We start from the raw sequence: 17,323 nt of genomic DNA, 5'->3' as shown, positions 1-17,323 counted from the left end.
GTCTTTGGTTATAAGCCTACATTTTTCGGATTTCAAGGAAAATATCGGATTTTTCTGAAACAAACGCGACATTTACATGTGAAAGACTTCTACTAAGTTTATTAATAAAAGCTTATGAACTCACCAACCTTTGTGTTGACACTTTTCAAACAACTTGTATTCTCAGGAAAACACTAAACAGGTAATCAAGTGCTTTTGAGGATGGGACGTTAAGGCGTCAAACTTTTCATATTTTGTCAACATATTGTAATTGATTTTGAAACATGTAATTCATACAAGTGATGTAACTTTTTCAATTATATATATATGTTGGTTGTGTTTGCATAAATTACTATTGAAATTGTGGTTATGATACTATACATGAAGTCCTTCACCCCCGGACGTTTCCGCCATCCTTGGTTTGGGGGTGTGACAAAGGTCAATTTTCCTCCTACTGTTTCCTTGGCTTATGAATTCTCTCTCGCAGAAGACACCCCTCCTTGCTACAAAGACCACATTCTCATTGGGTTTGTAGAAGAGGTAACCAAAGGATTTATGTGGTTAGCCAATGAAAATACACCTCTCACTTCGAGGTTCGAGCTTATCGTGAGTCTGGCGCCTCACGAAAGCCTCGCAACCCCAAATCTTTATGTGGTCTAGATTGGGAAATTTTTAGTCCACATCTCATGAGGATTTTGGCAACCTTCTTTGTAGGGACTAGATTAAGGATATGGGCAACAATCTCTAAGGCATACCCCCTAAATGAGATAGGTTGCGAAGCTCGACTCATCATGGAACGAAGATTACGTCTCTCAGCCACACCATTCAACTGTGGTGTCCTGGGAGGTGTCAATTTTGATACAATCCTACATTCCATAAGATAATCGAGGAACTATGTACTAAGATACTCACCACCTCGATCGGATCGAATCATCTTAATGTTCCTGCCCAATTGATTCTCTACTTTATGTTTAAACTCTTTAAACCTTTCAAAAGTCTCCGACTTATGCTTGATTAAGTAGACATAACCATATCTACTATAATCATTAGTAAAAGTCACATAATAACGATTAGCATCCGTTGTGGCAGTTTTGAAGGGTCCACACATATCATTATGTATGAGATCCAACAACCCTCACCCCTAGCACAAGAACCAATGAAGGGTGATTTTTTTTCCAAGTAAGCACGATTCACAACTATCATCTGACTTTAAGTCAAATAACTCCAAGACTCCATCCTTTTGGAGTTGGCATACGCGTTTCCTGCTTACATGTCCAAGACGACAATGCCATAATGATGCTTTATCCAAGTTATTAGAAGAATCAATACACAATACATTATTTCCTAGGTTATCTACAACCAAAATAGTTTCATACACACCATCACAAGGTAATGCTTTAAATAAAATAACATTATTAAAGAAAGCATTAATACCACCACATTCATTATCAAATGAAAAGGTAAAACCTTGTTTGTACAAACCATGAAAGGAAATAATATTTCTCACCATTTTAGGTGAGTAACAAAATTTATTCAAATCTAATGTAAACCCACTACTTAGCAATACAGAATAAACTCCAATCTTGGTGATAGGTGAAGCTTTCCTATTCCCCATGATTAAGTTTATCTTCCCATGCTCCACATTCTCACTTCTTCTTAGTCACTGCAAATTAGAACATATGTGAATACCATAACCTGTATCAAGGACCCAAGAATTAGAATAGGGTGAGTTATTAGACAATATAGTGTAAATACCTGCATGGTTGGGTTTCACTTACCCATCCTTAACATTTTGCAGGTACTTTGGGCAGTTCCACTTCCAGTGCGACTTTTCATGGCAATAGAAGCATTCAACCTCTTTTGGGTCAGACGAAGGAGTGATAGAACCTTTCTTGGTTCCACTTAAAGAGGATCCATCAAGGGACTTTCCCTTGGTACCATTCGAAGGGGTTTTCCTTTTTTTTCCTTTACCTTTCCTGATTGCCAAGACAAGGGCGGAGTTAGGAGTAGGAGTGGTAACAACTGACTTACCTTTAAGACCACTTTCAGCGGTCTTCAGAAGTCCTTGAAGCTTGCTGAGGGTAACTTCCTCCTTGTTCATGTGGAATTGATCATAACACGAGAGTAAGGAGTGCAAAATGATGTCAATTGCCAACTTCTCGGGGAAGTTCACATTCAATTTCAGCAAACGATCCACATACCTTTGCATTTTCTGCATGTGGCCCGTGATGGGTTCACCATCCTTCTTCCGGGTTGTTATCATGGAGGAGATTATTTTATACCACTCTTGACGAGCATTTTGATAGTATCTTTCCATCAATTCTTGGTGCATCTCAAAAGGGTAATAGTCCTCATAGGACTTTTGGAGTTCAACTGTCATTGTAGCCATCATGATACATGCCACTTTTGTGGCATCTCTCTCATGAGCCCTAAAGTCAGCGATCTCCTGGAGAGTAGCAGTAGACTCATCGATTTCCTTCAGCTCCTTATCGAGGACATATTCTTTTTCCTCGTAGCGAGTGACCATCCTGATGTTCTGGATCCAATCCATAAAATTGGAACCATCGAAGATGACTCTCCCAGAAAGGTTCATGAGAGAGAAAGAGTCGGTAGGGTTTGAGCTAGAAGCAACATTGTTGTAACACATCTGAAAAAGAGGAAAATACAAGTTTAGATTAGATATAAAGATAGTTCTTAATAAAATACCCAAATGTAATATTAAGGGTAGGACCCAACACAATATTTTATATCTTAGAAGAGGGATGTCGTAATTCAAGATATAAAATATTTGAAGGTAGGTGAATGAAGATTCACCAATTTCCACCATGAAAAACGAAATAAACTATTAGGTTTTAATTGGTTTTTGAAACTCCTAGATTCTTTTGAGATTCGTTGAACTTTTCAATAGCATGTTTCAGTCTCGAGTATGCCCTTCAAGTTTTGTAACTGGGATGCCGAGGATTACAAAGCAAGGTGTGAAGTAACCATGCAAATTACTTGGTACTCTTAATGTTTATCACTGAACTGATGTGCCGGTTAACCGCACACACTCCACCGATCTATGATGAACCTTAAGCCACCATTTTCCTACCTTGTTAAGTCCAGGTTAGTGTGCCAGTTAACCACACGCTCTACTAACGACTTAAGCAAAGTGTCAAGTGTAATTTCATGGGTTACCACCTTATTCACATTTCCCTAAAGTAACTAAGATTGAGAATTTATAAAACATTTAGTTACTTTATAATCATCATACTTTTAATGAGGATTAAAGTCATTGTCCTACCCGTTCGGCTAACGACCCTCCACAAGTCAAGGAAGCGGTGGGTGAGAGTGGACACCTGTCACACCTTCGGTCGAGGCGGCGGAACACGTCGGGCTGTATGACTAAGTTCATGGATCACAGGCAAATTGAATATATAGCACAAGTACAAGAATAAACTAAATAGCATTCATGTTCCATCTTGATATTTGAATACAATGTTTTTTTACAAATAATAATAATAGTAGTAGTGGTGGTGGTGGTGGTGGTGGTCGTCGTCGTCGCCGTAGCCGTAGCCGTAGCCGCAGCTGCAGCAGGAGGAGCAGCAGGAGGAGAAGCAGTGGTGGTGGTGGTGGTGGTGGTCGTGGTCGTGTCGTCGTAGGTCGTAGGTCGTCGTCGGCGGCGGCGGCGGCGGCGTCCGCGTCGTCGTCGTCGTCGTCGTCGTCATCGTAGTAGTCGTCGTAGTCGTCGTAGTCGTAGTAGTGGTAGTCGTAGTGGTAGTAGTGGTGGTAGTAGTGGTCGTAGTAGTGGTCGTAGTGGTCGTAGTGGTCGTAGTGGTAGTCGAAGTGGTAGTCGTAGTGGTCGTCGTCGTAGTCGTCGTCGTAGTCGTCGTAGTCGTCGTAATCGTAGTAGTGGTAGTCGTAGTGGTAGTCGTGGTGGTAGTCGTGGTGGTAGTCGTGGTCGTAGTAGTGGTAGTGGTGGTCGTAGTGGTGGTCGTAGTGGTGGTAGTAGTGGTGGTCGTAGTGGTCGTAGTGGTAGTCGTAGTGGTAGTCATAGTGGTAGTCGTAGTGGTAGTCGTAGTCGTCGTCGTAGTCGTCGTAGTAGTCGTAGTCGTCGTCGTCGTAGTAGTCGTAGTCGTCGTAGTCGTCGTAGTAGTCGTAGTAGTCGTCGTAGTCGTCGTAGTAGTCGTGGTCGTGGTCGTGGTCGTGGTCGTGGTCGTCGTGGTCGTCGTCGTCGTCGTAGTGGTCGGTCGTGGTCGTGGTCGTGGTCGTGGTCGTGGTCGTGGTCGTTGTCGTAGTCGTAGTCGTAGTCGTAGTGGTAGTAGTAGTAGTAGTAGTTTGAATGTAATGTGCTCGCTTTTATAAATATGAATGTTTCAAATTAATGAACATATGTACATGTATAAACATTGTGTACTTAAACATATAAATGAATATGCATAGTAATAATTTGAATTCTTGAAATACTACAAAATTTTATAATTTTTTGTTATAATATACAATGTCACATAAAAATCATAAAACTTTATATAATGTAGTATTTGTTGTGTGAGCTGAATATTTCTCGATAAAATAATCATAACACGTATACAAAAAGTTTTCCCTAGTTTATTTTTAACAATATGGTAAATCGTTTAAATAATTATATTTTTATAAACTATGTTTATTGTATTTTCGCATAAAAAATAATATATTTGTATAAAAAAACTATATAAGCACATGTATTCCTCCCCCCCCCCCCCCCCCCCCCCCCCCCCCCGGAAATAATTAAAATATTGAAAAGGGGCCGTAAGCACTCATCCTTGAAGCGTGAGTTCACTTCGTACGATATTTTGATTCCTTTGGGAAACATATCGTGAGATTTGTTACGTGATGTTCCTCGTTCGTAAGACGAATCACCATGTATATTTATATTTCCTAATAAACCAAATGGTAGTTTGGTATTAATTATTGATTATATAGTGGTCTTTGTGAAAATAAATAGACTCTAGGGTTTGATTTTCCAAAAACATACAACTAGGGACTCATTTTGTAAAGAATCTCCATGGGAGGGGCTGTTGTGAATAAATGACATCACTATTTGGGGATTAAGACTGATCTTTTAAGTATTTGTCAAGTCAGGGTAGATTTTGATAAATTTAAATACAAGTTTGAATTGTGTTGACCTTTGACTGGGTCAAACTCGGATACCCGTTTCTTTTTGAAGCTCCATGAGCGATCCAGGCTCCATTTACAAAGGATTAGGTCTTCTATCATCCCGTTTCCTGCTTTGATCGAGCAAATGGCGACGAATTCAAAACGATGAGGCCGTGGGAAATTCGATTGAAAGGAACACGAATCGATCATAAGGGGAAAAACGCAGAGGCAACAACAAAACGAAATCGGAGGCATAGTGGATTTGGGGTTTCGGTCGTAGTGTGGTCGGGGAGAATCACGAAGGAATACACGAACAAGAGCTTGTAAGGGGCGAGGTTTTCAATCTCCGATGAGCAACTAGACTGAAGAACAAGGGAGAAGCAGCGAGATGGGGCTGTTGCTCCGATCGAAGCAGGTCAGGAGGTGGAGAGGTGCACCGTGGATGGGTGCGAGAGCTGGTTCGTTTGAAGCAACAACAACCCCAGGAGGGTGTTCGACGGTGTTTGTTGATGGGGGAAGGGGCAAAGGAGGGCATCGATCTCCAGTGGGCTCCCTTGGTGCGTTTGGTTCGTCTCTGGCAGTCTCATTCGAGGAAGGAGTCTTCGGTTTCATCTGTCCGAAAAATGAACGGACCAAATCAAATCGACGGGGCATGGCAGCTCTAGTCAGCAGGAAGACTAAGGAGGCGATGGAGGAAGTTGATGCCCGATGGCTTCTGGGTTTCTCTTCTCCTGGTCCGATCAAAAGCAAACGCGAAGGAAATGGGAAACGTCTGGATTGAAGAGCAAGGACGAAACAGGTAATACACTTGATCCATTCATTTTTTTTAGAGAAAATTACGCGAATGGTCCCTATGGTTTGTGGTTACTTGCACGTTTGATCCCTAGAAAGTTTTTTTAACTCGGACCGTCCCCGAAACTTTAATTTGTTACCCGCCCAGTCCCTCTCTTAACTTTTCCGTCTGTTTAGGTGTTAGTAACTCCCATACCGGGGGCATTTTTGTCCTTTCGCCATTGCAAGACCTCTAAAACCCACCCCTTCATTATTTGTGGTCATGTAGCCCTTTGTGCCTTCAGAATTTGGAAAGGCGGGTCGGGTTGCTTGATCATTTCATGGTTGCAGATCGAGATCACGATTAAGATGGAAGTGAAATTACTTATTCGGGTTGCTTAGAAGACAATGATGATGATTTAATCAGGAATTCTTACTCGCTTACACCCGTGACGATGGTGGCTAATCTCATCGACAACTATCTTGCTGAGGTGGCATCCGATGTTAACTTAAAGCTCAAAAAGTTTCAATCTTTGGTTGCTACTGTCACTGATTTTGCAAGGTCAATCGATGAAGGAATATCTCAAGGTACAATTGACTTTTAAAGTCAAAATTGAGACCGAAATTGTTAGAAATTCAGGATAAAGATTTTCTTATACGTAATATTTGCAATCATATAAAGAGGGACAAAATCCTTTTCAATTTATTCATAGAAATTTCTAAAATGTTGAAGCAGAAGTTCGAACTCAAATGGCGAAACCTTGTAATCGTAATTTTACAGGCACATCCATGGCTGATAGATTCCAATTGGGAGCTGCTCTGTCGATTGATGGCCTATCAGAAACTGTCACTAGAAGCCAGCACACACGCCGCACAGAATGAGAGACTGCCGCTCCGTTTCATAGTTCAGGGTTCTCTTCTTCGAGAAGCTCCAGCTGCAGACATTTGTTGCCGGCTGCTTTTATGTCTCTTAAAATTACAACTCACAGACATACCTGAGCAGCATGTGCTGCCGGAAAGTGGGAACGTGCACCTTTTTCCCTTCGTTTGGATTGCAAGCCCAAGAGAAGAACACGAAAGGAAGAAGTGAGAAGAAGAAATTGAGAAAAAGAATGAACGAGGTGCGTTTTAGAGGCCTTGCAATGGCGAAAGGACAAAAATGCCCCTGGTATGGGAGTTACTAACACCTAAACAGACGGAAAAGTTAAAAGAAGGACTGGGCGGGTAACAAATTAAAGTTTTGGGGACGGTCCGAGTTAAAAAATCTTTCTAGGGACCAAGCGTGCAAGTGACCACAAACCATAGGGACCATTCGTGTAATTTTCTCTTTTTTTTATTGTTCTGGATCAAGATTGATTGGGCAAGAAGTTGATAGAAAAAGAAAATATATGTTTGGGTTTTGGTTGTTTGGCAGAAGTTACCCTGATCAATAGAGAAGGAATGAGAGAAAGGGTGGGTTGTGGAGGTTGCGCAGTGGCCTTACAGTCGGTGGTTCTCAGGAAGCGATATGAAGAAGAACGGAGATGGTAGCAGTGAATCAACAAACAGGTAAAGAGGTTTTTTTTTGTTTTTGATAAATGTCGATGTTGTATTTGGGATGTGTGTTTGTTGATTGAGATTGACAGGAAGAATATGAAGAAGAATTGTGTATGGGTTCATTGACTGGGTACAAGGAAGGAAAAGGGAAGGAGTGAAGCAACGTCCATCTCCAGCGACCAGCAAGAAGAGAAGGAACCGCTAGGGAACAGTGGTGTGAAGGAGTGCATGCTTCAGTTAAGAAGTGAAAAAGAAACACGTTTCAGCTGGCTGTCCTTTTATTTGTTTATTTATTTACTTATTTATTTATTTGTATTTATGTATATGTATGTATCTGATTTGTATTATGTATTTGTTTTATTATGTAATGCATGTATAAGTTGTAATTAATAAATTTCTATATGTATCACTACTAGAAACGAGACCTTCTGCGTCGGAATTAGCAACGGAACGCTTCTGTAGCTAATTAGCGTAGGTTTTACGAGGGATCAGCGATGGATTTCAAAAGATCCTTCAACTAACTTAATTTCAGAAATTTATTGAGGGGTTATCGAGGGATTAGCGAGGGATTTATCTAACTTTTTAGGAAAAAAGAAATCCCTTGCTGATATGTTGTAAGTTAAAGGTTTTTAGCTAGGGAACAACGATGGATTTGTTAAAAACATGAGATTTGTTTCTTGGGCCTCGCCAATCGATCGTTGAAAGGCCCACGCCTTTTTTTTTTTTTTTTTATTTGGAGCTTTTTTCTTTTTTCCTTCCATCATTTTAATTCCATTCCGTCTGAAAGCCAATGCGTTGACTCAATTCCTTCCTCCGCCCTGGAAATCACCTCCACCACCGTCTGCTTGCTCGCCTCTCTTACCTGCATCGCCTCTCATTGGCGTTTACTTGAAGCAACGCCAAAGAACATCCTCGCGGCTTTCCTCTCGGTCTGTCTCCCTTCCTCATTGACTCGTGGTTTCCTGCCAACGTTGTTTGATCTGTTGGTTGCTAGAAAATTGTGGTGGTCATCCCATTCAAGCTCTTGTTCTTACAAATTTGATTAACTTTGAGGTAATTTTGAACTTTTGTGGATGAAATGCATAATTTTAGGCCAGTGTTATGTGTTATATGTCTTAGATGATAGTACTAGCTGTGCATTGATGTTACAATTGATGAAATTTAATTAAATTTGAGGTAATTTTGGATGACATTGCTATGAATATAATTTTGGTGCCGTAGAAGAAGGTAGTAATGCGCCACTTCCTGAAAGGGTAAAAGTCTCCCTTTTCAATTGAATTCTTAATTCTATCGATCAAAATAATAGAGTTATATAGCCTAATACTTTACATGATTAGAGTTAGACATTTGCTTGTTTCATCATGGATTGGATTTTTGCTAATGTTTAATGACTTGATGCTTGAGTATTTTAATAGTATTTTATCCTATCTGATGGATTTTATGGTTCGTTCTACCTTTATAGATTCTCTTACATTGCTTTTTGAAGGATTTAGATGTTCAAAGTCAAGCTTGTGTTTATTTGGTTTAGTGTTTTTAGATTTTGGTTTGATATTCCCTTCAAAACGTGTACAACTTTTTTAATCTAATAGTTGATTACTTTTGGTTGTTATTGAGTATCAAAAAATGAAGTTTTCGGTATATGAACAATAGATGTGGATTGAAGTCTCATTTTCCTTCTACTTGTTGTTCCAAATATTATTCTTTGTAGTCTTTTGAATTATGTTTTGAGTACTTTTAGTTACACAAGGCATTTGTGTTTATACGGGTCTTTTGTAGTTAGATTTTTCAAAATAATCTTTCATTCTGTACACTTTGATTAATGCTTTTGACTTATATACACTTTGATTAATGCTTTTGAATTTTATCAACAACAGTCCAACTTGGCAGTTCCTGATCATATAAGATTAAGAGAAAACTTGGAAAGGGAGGATTTGGACATATGAATGCATCAGTCCCTAATGAAAGAACGGGTCCGGGAGCAATAAAGGTATCACATTATTTTTCTAATTTAATTGCTTTTTAACAAAAGAATTGATATGATTCATGGTGTTATTCAAGATGTGGTTGTGAATGGCGCAACTGTAATTTCAACTCCAATTTTGAGTATAATAAACAGGAAACATCAACATGTAGACAAAGGAGGAGTCACAAATGAGATTAGATGGCGGATGTTAAGTGGGAAAAGTCGTTATCCTGAACATTTGCCCCTCCTCTCAAGGGCTGCTGCCATTTTCTGGGTGGGTTATTTGTCCTTTTACCATTTCAATAATATTGTTTATTGCATTTTTTTAATTTTATTTTTAATTAATCTGGGTTTGGGTTTGGTATGGCAGGAGTGTTTTGATCCCATTGAAGGAGCATCTGGCCATGATCTAATCCCTGTAATGGTATACGGGTATGCTGTGGTTGAATTTCATCTTTTATCAACCTTGAAATTCTTCAAGTTTTCAATTTGCCCCCCTCCACTTTTGCAGGAGAAATATATCTGGATAGGAGTTTGGTGGGATATATTTTGTTGTTCTGATGGCAGGGTATGTTAATGTTTTTAAATAAATAGAAAAAAAAAATTTTGTTTTGTTTTTCCAAGTAATTTTTTTTAAAATTCAAATTCAATATATTTATTTATTTATTTATAGAAGTTTGATTAATTATATATATATATATATATATATATATATATATATATATATATATATATATATATATATATATATATATATATATATATATATATATATATAATCAATTTTAGTTTTTTATAAAATTTCAGCATTTAATATATTGTTATTTAATTTTACTAGCTTGAATACTTTATGCGTAAAATGATGTCTGACAAAGGGTAATTATTTGTTGTTGTAGGTTAGAAGACTATCTGCTTGTGAGACAATGGGATCTGCTATTATTTTGCAATGATAAAATTGGAACATTGACATTAAATTTGGTATGTCTATGTCTGTTTACTTATTTTTTTGGATTATTTTTATGTTTCTTCAAATTTGTAAAATCTTTATTATTTTGTTGTGTTCAGATGATAGTGGTTGAGGTTTATATATGTGGTAAGAAAATTGATCCACCAAATAAAACGTCTGAGTTGCCATCTAGACTTGTATCTCTTCTCATTGAACTGGCAGTGTATTTTTACCTAAGGTAAATTCGTTAAGAATTTATTTATTTTAAAAATAATTTTTTGTAATCGTTTGAAACTTTTGATATAGGTTGGTGGAAATGTGGAGGTACCATTTACTCATATATTATTTTCTTTTATAAATTTTAATTTTCTTTTATCATCTTTAGTAGTTCATGCATTCTCCTTCAACTCAGAGAAAAAACGAGGCGAGGTTACAATCAAACTGGAAAAATCATATTTTTATTTGTATTTTATTATAATTATTTTTATTTAATTGTTTTTAGTATTTGGTATTATACTTGTTCTAACATTTTATTTATTAAAGAAACTTTATATTTGAAAGTACAGGTGTCTAATGCAAGTGCCATTCCATATATCTTTTCTTTTGTTATCTATTTTTGTATAAAAAGTACTATGTTGGCTGTTATAACATCCTATTTTTGTGTTTCTTAATCTATTTATGTTGGCTGTTATAAGTTATTTCATGTTTACTTTTACTATAATAGGAGGCTTATGGAAGAATATTCGGATTCGCATCTAGTACAATAATGCCCCAAAAGGTTCGTTTAATTTTGTCTATTATAGTATCCTACTTCTATAACATTTTACTTTATAGTTTTTCCTATCATGAGATTCTAATAACAAAATCTAACATATTATTTTCATGTTTTAACTGTACGTTGTGGATGAACACTGGAAATGTGTGGAGAGATGGATATTAAAGATATTAAAGATGTGAAAGTTGTGAAAGATTAAAAATTATGAAATATGGTACTTTGAAATCAAATATCAGTTAATGTTAAACTTTGATATATATATATATATATATATATATATATATATATATATATATATATATATATATATATATATATATGATATTTTAGGATTTTTTGGTAAACTTTGATGGTTGATGCTTTTTGTTATTTAAATATTAATGTTTGTTTTGGGATTGTTTAATTTATTTTTTATTTTTGTTTTAGATTGGTAATAAAAAAATCAAAAAATATGTTATTATGTTATTAATTTGCGAGGGTTCAGCAATGGACTAAAAAAAATCTTTTATCAAACATTTGCGAGGGATTAACGATTACAAGAATCTGGTATCATACATTTGCGACGGATCAACAACGGACTGCAAAAATAAATATGGAGATTTGAGACGGATCAGCGACGGAATAATGTTACTACGTTTTTTCGCTGAATGTCCTAAATAAGTGTAGTAAGTAACCATTTGTGATGGATGATTTGTCACTAAATCGTCGCAAGTAAAAAACAAATATGTCGCAAAAACTCTCGCTGGCACATTAGCCATGCTTAAATTGGCTATGGAGTTATTCTGTCGCAAACAATCATTAGCAACAGAATAGCGACGGATTGATCTGTCGCTGAAACTCTTGTGTCTAGTAGTGTATTTTGTTTGGTTTGGATTTAGAATGAATGTAATACCCTAATTATTTGTGCATTTGGATGATTATTGTTTTATTTTACTAGTTATATACACTAGCATATGTATATGGACTTCATATAAATTGAAACTCATACATTAGAAAAACGTAAAAATATTAATTTGTTAAATCTTGGTCTTTTAAAGTTAAAATAGACACACGTATATTTATGATATATATATCTAAACATAAAGAATTAGAAATTTATATATAATAAGTGTCCAATTTGTCATTATACACTTATAAACATTTTTCACAATAATATCTACAATACATTTTATATATATTTATTTATTACCTCAACTCTGGTTCCTTCGTATTGATTCATATAATTTTTTTTAAAAGTGTGTGCTTAAGGTTCAGTTCATGTTGATTCCAAAAAAGCATACGAAATTGAATTCCGTTATACTGGTCTCCGTGAAATGACGCTTAAAGTTTTGCGTTGAATTAAGCTGAAAACGTCTAATTTTTGACTTTTATAAATATTTTTATCAAAAATATTTCAAATATAAAATTAAATATTAGACCGTAGCCTGAATCCAAAAAATGTTTTCGTAACTTCTATTTGAGGTGTGTAAGTCCCTCAACGGATAGAAACGGCTTGAACGATTTTAAGGAAATCGGTATTGTATTGATTTTGGATTCTTAAAACGGTCATATCTTTTGCATATGAACTCTGTTTTGGTCGTTGTTTATATTTTCGAAATCAGGGAAACATGTACTACGAGACTAGAATGTTTGTATTGCTCACGGCTGCTTAACACAAATTTATAGTTTTTCAGACGCATTCCTATGATTGTAGTTTGAGCTGTTTGATTGGTTTATTAATTTACACATTTTGAAGTAAAATACCATTTGGTATCTTATAATAGTTGAAATAACTCATTTATTTTATATTAGATTCACTAAAATTCAATGAATAAAATTACAAAGAGATTTACTGTGAACTTGACCGTTCACAGTTTGTGACCTAAATTCCGGGATGTCACATTACCTCCCTGTTAAGGGAATTTCGTCCCGAAATTATTAAGTTCTAGATTCTTTTGTTTCACTATCATTTTGTTCTACTAGTATTTCATTCCGGTATTGGAGGGAGCACCGTTGAAAAATTGCGGATACTTTTATTTTATTTGATCCTTACATTTCCAAGTAAACTCCGACTCTCTACGAGGGTTCCATTAGGTGTTTACTATTGTTATTTTTCTTTGTTTGAGGCTTTTGGTTTCTCGATTAATGATCTCCATCGGTTCCTTCATGAAGTGAAGTTTAGTGTTGACCGGGATCTCATTAAGAGGAAAGACAAGGTTCTCATCATAGAAACACTTTTGAAATCACATACGTGGGAGGTGTCGTGAACTTTGTTGAGTTCTTGAGGTAATTTGAGTTTGTAAGTCATCAGACTAATCATTGCTAGGATTTCACAAGGTCTGATATAATAGGGAGTTTAGTTTACCTCGTTTTCGAAATCTAATGACGTTTTCCATAGTGCGACCTTTAGTAGGAAACTATCTCTTACTCTCTTACTTTGAACTCTAAGGGTTTATGTACGACATTAGCATTTGTTTTTCTGACGGCTACGTGCGGTCTTCTAATCGTTCCTTTACCTGAACGATCTTCTGTATTGTTTCATTAATAATCTCAGGGCTAGTGAGAAGAGTATCTACAACATGCTTATCAACCAATTGGGGTATCCCCAACTTCTATCCAACATATCAGAGAACGACATTTGGTCCGTACATGGTCTCGAATGGAGTGATCATTATGCTAGTATGCTAACTGTTGTTATATGAAAACTCAGCTAGTGGTGAGTGAGTATCCCATTCATTACCGAAGTCCATCCCACAAGCGCTGAGCATGTCCTTCTAAGCTTGTATCGTTCTTTCACTTTGTCCATCTGTTTAAGGATGATATGCAAAAATCACGTCGAGTTTGGCTCTTAGGAACCTCTGTAATGATTGCCAAAATATGGAAGTGAATCTGCTCTCTCGGTCTGAGATAATCGTTATTGGTACACAATGTAGTCTGACTATCTCCTTGAGATAGATCCTAGTGAGTTTCTTTACCTTCTCAATTTTCATGATGGCTAGGAAATGGGAGGACTTGGTCAAACGGTTAACCACTACTCACATGGTGTCATAACCGCTTGAAGTTCTTGGCAACTTCATTATGAAGTCTGTGGTTATTTGTTCCAAATTCCATTCCAGGGTTAGCGGTTGTTGTAGTAGACCATACGGCTCCTGGTACTCTGCTTTGACTTTGGAATAAGTTAAGCATTCAATGACATAGTTAACAATCTCTGTCTTCATGTTGGGTTACCAGTAAAGCTTCTTAAGATCGAGATACACCTTATCTGATCCGAGATGTATTGAATACCTTGAATTGAGAGTTTTTTCTAGAACTAGACCCCAGAATTCACTAAACTTTAGGGTCCAAATTCGGTTCATGAAATATTGTATTTTGTCTTCCTTGAGCTCAAACTGTTTGTCCATGCCTCACAGGTTTCCTTCCATGATTTTCCCAGGTTTGAGAGCTTCTAGTTGAGCATCTCGAATTTGGGTGGTGAGATTCGAGTAGGTGGTTAGGGTTAGAGCCTTTACACTAAGTGGATTTGCTTCTCTTCCTGGTTAAAGCATCCACTGTAACGTTTTCTTTACCAGGATGATAACGAATTTTGCATCCATAATCATTTAGCAATCCGACACACTTTCGTTCCATAGAGGTAGTGCCTCAAAATCTTTAAGGAAAACACTACAACTCCCAACTCTAATTTGGAGGTAGTGTAATTGGTCTTGTTTGATTTAAGTTGTATGGATGTATATATAATGACTTTATTCTTTTGTGTCAGCACGCATCCTAACCCTTGGTGCGAGGCGCCGCTGAATACTACAAAGTCTTATGTTCCCTTTGGAAGAGACAAATAGGTACACTACATAATAACTGATTCAATTTCTGGAAGGCAAACTCTTGCCTGTCTCCCCAATTGAATTCCTTGTCTCTCTGGGTTAGATAAATGAGAGGCTTGGCTATCTTGTAGAAGTTCTCTATGAATCTCCGTTGATAGTCTGCAAGCCCTAGATATTGGCATACTGTTGGGCTGAAGTTCTGTTTTGTATTGCGTCTTTTGGGCTCGTAGATTAGCCTAGTATTCTCCGGTTTGGGCCTGTCCAACCGAGAGCCTTTTATGTATAGTATATAAGTTATCGCTTGCATGCATATTAGGTCAAGATTTAAGATTCAAGATTTTCTATTTGAGCGTTTCAGAGTTTACGATTTTGTTCTCTTGTAATCTTCCAATCCTTTACAGTTGATGTTCTTAATCGAGCTCTTCTAAGGATTTTGTTTAATCATTCAACACGTTTGATTCAAGCTGTTTGTTCCTTTTATTGTGTTCTGCATTGTTATTTATATTGTGTTCTTGCAGTTTCATATTCATATACCTGTTCACGATCTAATCGATCTTTATAGATTAAAAGTTAGCATTTTAATCTCATCAATTGGTATCAGAGCAGGAGGCTGTGTAATCGATACACTTCTTTTCTGTGAAAAAGATTTTCATTAGGGTTTTCCGCAATCATCGATATTTATTGAGCCGTCATCTTAATTGACGTATCTTAGTATTTATTGTTTTGCCCTAATCTGCTTTATTACAAGTCTGATCTTTGAACAGGTTATTTCGATCATTATGGACGCAACGCAATCAAACCCCATTAACATTTCCAACAGCATTGGTTCGACGACAAAGATTCCAATCTTATACACCCATGACTATGAAGTGTGGGCACATCATTTTGAAGATTACGTGATTGGATCGGAGGACAATGGTTTTCTCATATGGGAAGCCATTATCAATGGGCCGTTTTCTCATTCCGCGACATCCAGAGTTATTAAGACACAAAAAGATTACAACGATTTGCTCAAGGACGTGACGAATATTGCGCAGGATGAGAAAGATAAATTCCAGTGCAATATTAAGGCACTAAGGTTGATCCGATTCGCCCTTCAGTCCGACACATTCAGACTAGTCAGCTCATGCACTACGGCGAAGGAAGTGTGGGATAGACTTCGCGAACTGTATTCAACAGACGAAGATCTTGAACACTCCATCCAAACCTTGCTTCTATCTGAGTTTGGAGAATTCAGGCAAGGGGCTGAAGAAACCGTGACCCAGACGTTTGATCGCTTCAATCATCTTCTCAGCAAGATGATCAAACACGACATTGAAAGGAAGCTCATCGAACAAAAGGTTACTTTCTTAAACGGACTGAGATCGGAATGGAGAGCTGTAGTGTCTACAGTCAAAGCCCATGAACAGTTTAAATCATACTCTTTGGCGAAACTGGTGGGTATTCTAAAGTCCCAAGAGAAGATTGTTGTTCAAGAGAAGAATGTGGTGTCCAGTCTTGGTTCGTTGGCTCTCCTATCTAAAAGTAAAGCTGTGATGGAGGATGAAGAGCTCAACTTGGAAGAATATGACCTCACAACTGAGGATTATGCCATGATGGTATCCAATCCTAAGAGGTTCATAAAGAAGAGATTCCCCAGCAACAAAAACCGAAACTGGCAGGGGAGTTATAGCTCTGAAAAGGCAAATAATGAACCGAAGGCTGAGGAGTCCAAGAAGGAACCGAAGGCAGATGGCGATTCCGGAGTAAGCTGCTTCTACTGTGGTGGCAAGAACCACTATGCTAAGGACTGTGTTCTTAAGAAGATGGCTGAAAAGGACGATGGAAAGGATGAGGAAGCTGTGCTGCAGAAGAGATTGGATGAGTTGAGGAAGAAAAAGTCTACCGCTAACCCTTCTATTAATGCTCTTATTGTGCAGGGTTCGGTTAATAACGATGAGTTCGGTAGCACCGAAGTTTGGTCTACTGACTCAGAAGACGAAGAAGTGAGGAAGCCTACTCATGGAAAGGCTTATGTGGCTAAGGAGGAAAGCAGTGGTGGAAAATGCTTCATGGTGTCAAGCGCATCCCAAATGAGGGGATACAATACCGATGGAGGAAGCAAAGGACCGAAAGCGCAAGAAGATATGTGCTTCACAGCCAAACCACTCAGCCAACAGTTCAATGAGCTTGATGAACTGATAAAGAAGGTACAATCTGTTTTTATTTCATCTAAAGTACCATCATCCTTATATGAGAAAGAACTAAAAAACGTTAACACAAGAATTTCTCATTTAGATAGTAGCTTAACTCAAACTAGAGTCACCAATTCTAACCTGACTGATCAATTAAGCAGGGTGGCGTCGAAGAGTGAGGAGCGGCGTATGTGGATTGAGTTAAAAGAGTCGGAATTAATTAAAGTCAAAGACGAAAACATTTATTTGCAGAGAGACAATTTGAAATTG

At 37.4% G+C, this 17,323-nt stretch overlaps 3 protein-coding genes and 1 long non-coding RNA gene across 7 annotated transcripts; 2 read left to right on the top strand and 2 right to left on the bottom strand.

The window, feature by feature from the left end:
* Positions 1–1,399: 1,399 nt before the first annotated feature.
* On the bottom strand, positions 1,400–2,806 carry LOC128132661 (uncharacterized). The gene is made up of 2 exons (XM_052769445.1): positions 1,735–2,806; positions 1,400–1,642 (listed from the first exon to the last, which is right to left on the bottom strand). Exon 1 carries the CDS (start codon positions 2,804–2,806, stop codon positions 1,754–1,756), a length of 1,053 nt encoding a protein of 350 aa, XP_052625405.1. The 3' UTR covers positions 1,400–1,642; positions 1,735–1,753.
* A 611-nt stretch (positions 2,807–3,417) lies between these two features.
* Positions 3,418–5,188, bottom strand: LOC128132864 (uncharacterized). Its single transcript, XM_052769859.1, has 4 exons — positions 5,149–5,188; positions 4,357–4,424; positions 3,551–4,314; positions 3,418–3,439 (listed from the first exon to the last, which is right to left on the bottom strand). The coding sequence occupies exons 1-4, from the start codon at positions 5,186–5,188 to the stop codon at positions 3,418–3,420; spliced, it is 894 nt and encodes a 297-aa protein (XP_052625819.1).
* A 17-nt stretch (positions 5,189–5,205) lies between these two features.
* On the top strand, positions 5,206–7,820 carry LOC111894345 (uncharacterized). Of its 4 annotated transcripts, none has more exons than XR_008230950.1 (4): positions 5,206–5,893; positions 6,155–6,453; positions 6,647–7,181; positions 7,283–7,820. It is a non-coding gene; the product is annotated as an uncharacterized LOC111894345 (long non-coding RNA). The 4 variants fall into 4 exon arrangements; XR_008230948.1 differs by having other exon boundaries at positions 7,280–7,820; XR_008230949.1 differs by having other exon boundaries at positions 6,217–6,453; positions 6,647–7,820.
* Positions 7,821–9,437: 1,617 nt separating this feature from the next.
* On the top strand, positions 9,438–10,884 carry LOC111879336 (uncharacterized). The gene is made up of 4 exons (XM_052769858.1): positions 9,438–9,638; positions 9,735–9,932; positions 10,261–10,342; positions 10,430–10,884. Exons 1-3 carry the CDS (start codon positions 9,438–9,440, stop codon positions 10,312–10,314), a joined length of 453 nt encoding a protein of 150 aa, XP_052625818.1. The 3' UTR covers positions 10,315–10,342; positions 10,430–10,884.
* The last annotated feature ends 6,439 nt before the right edge of the window (positions 10,885–17,323 follow it).

The sequence above is a fragment of the Lactuca sativa genome, chromosome 3 (assembly GCF_002870075.4).
Source record: "Lactuca sativa cultivar Salinas chromosome 3, Lsat_Salinas_v11, whole genome shotgun sequence".
NCBI lineage: Eukaryota > Viridiplantae > Streptophyta > Magnoliopsida > Asterales > Asteraceae > Lactuca > Lactuca sativa.
This window is presented reverse-complemented; position numbering and strand designations above follow the sequence as displayed.

Coding starts and splice junctions, on each gene's coding strand:
- LOC111879336 (XM_052769858.1), top strand. CDS start 9,438: ATGATTCATGGTGTTATTCAAGATGTGGTTGTGAATGGCGCAACTGTA. Junction 9,639..9,734: donor GGGCTGCTGCCATTTTCTGG/GTGGGTTATTTG, acceptor TTGGTATGGCAG/GAGTGTTTTGATCCCATTGA. Junction 9,933..10,260: donor TTTGTTGTTCTGATGGCAGG/GTATGTTAATGT, acceptor TTGTTGTTGTAG/GTTAGAAGACTATCTGCTTG.
- LOC128132661 (XM_052769445.1), bottom strand. CDS start 2,806: ATGGTGGAAATTGGTGAATCTTCATTCACCTACCTTCAAATATTTTAT.
- LOC128132864 (XM_052769859.1), bottom strand. CDS start 5,188: ATGGAGCCTGGATCGCTCATGGAGCTTCAAAAAGAAACGG. Junction 4,425..5,148: donor GGAGCTTCAAAAAGAAACGG/GTATCCGAGTTT, acceptor AAAATTTTGTAG/TATTTCAAGAATTCAAATTA. Junction 4,315..4,356: donor AGTACACAATGTTTATACAT/GTACATATGTTC, acceptor TATTTATAAAAG/CGAGCACATTACATTCAAAC.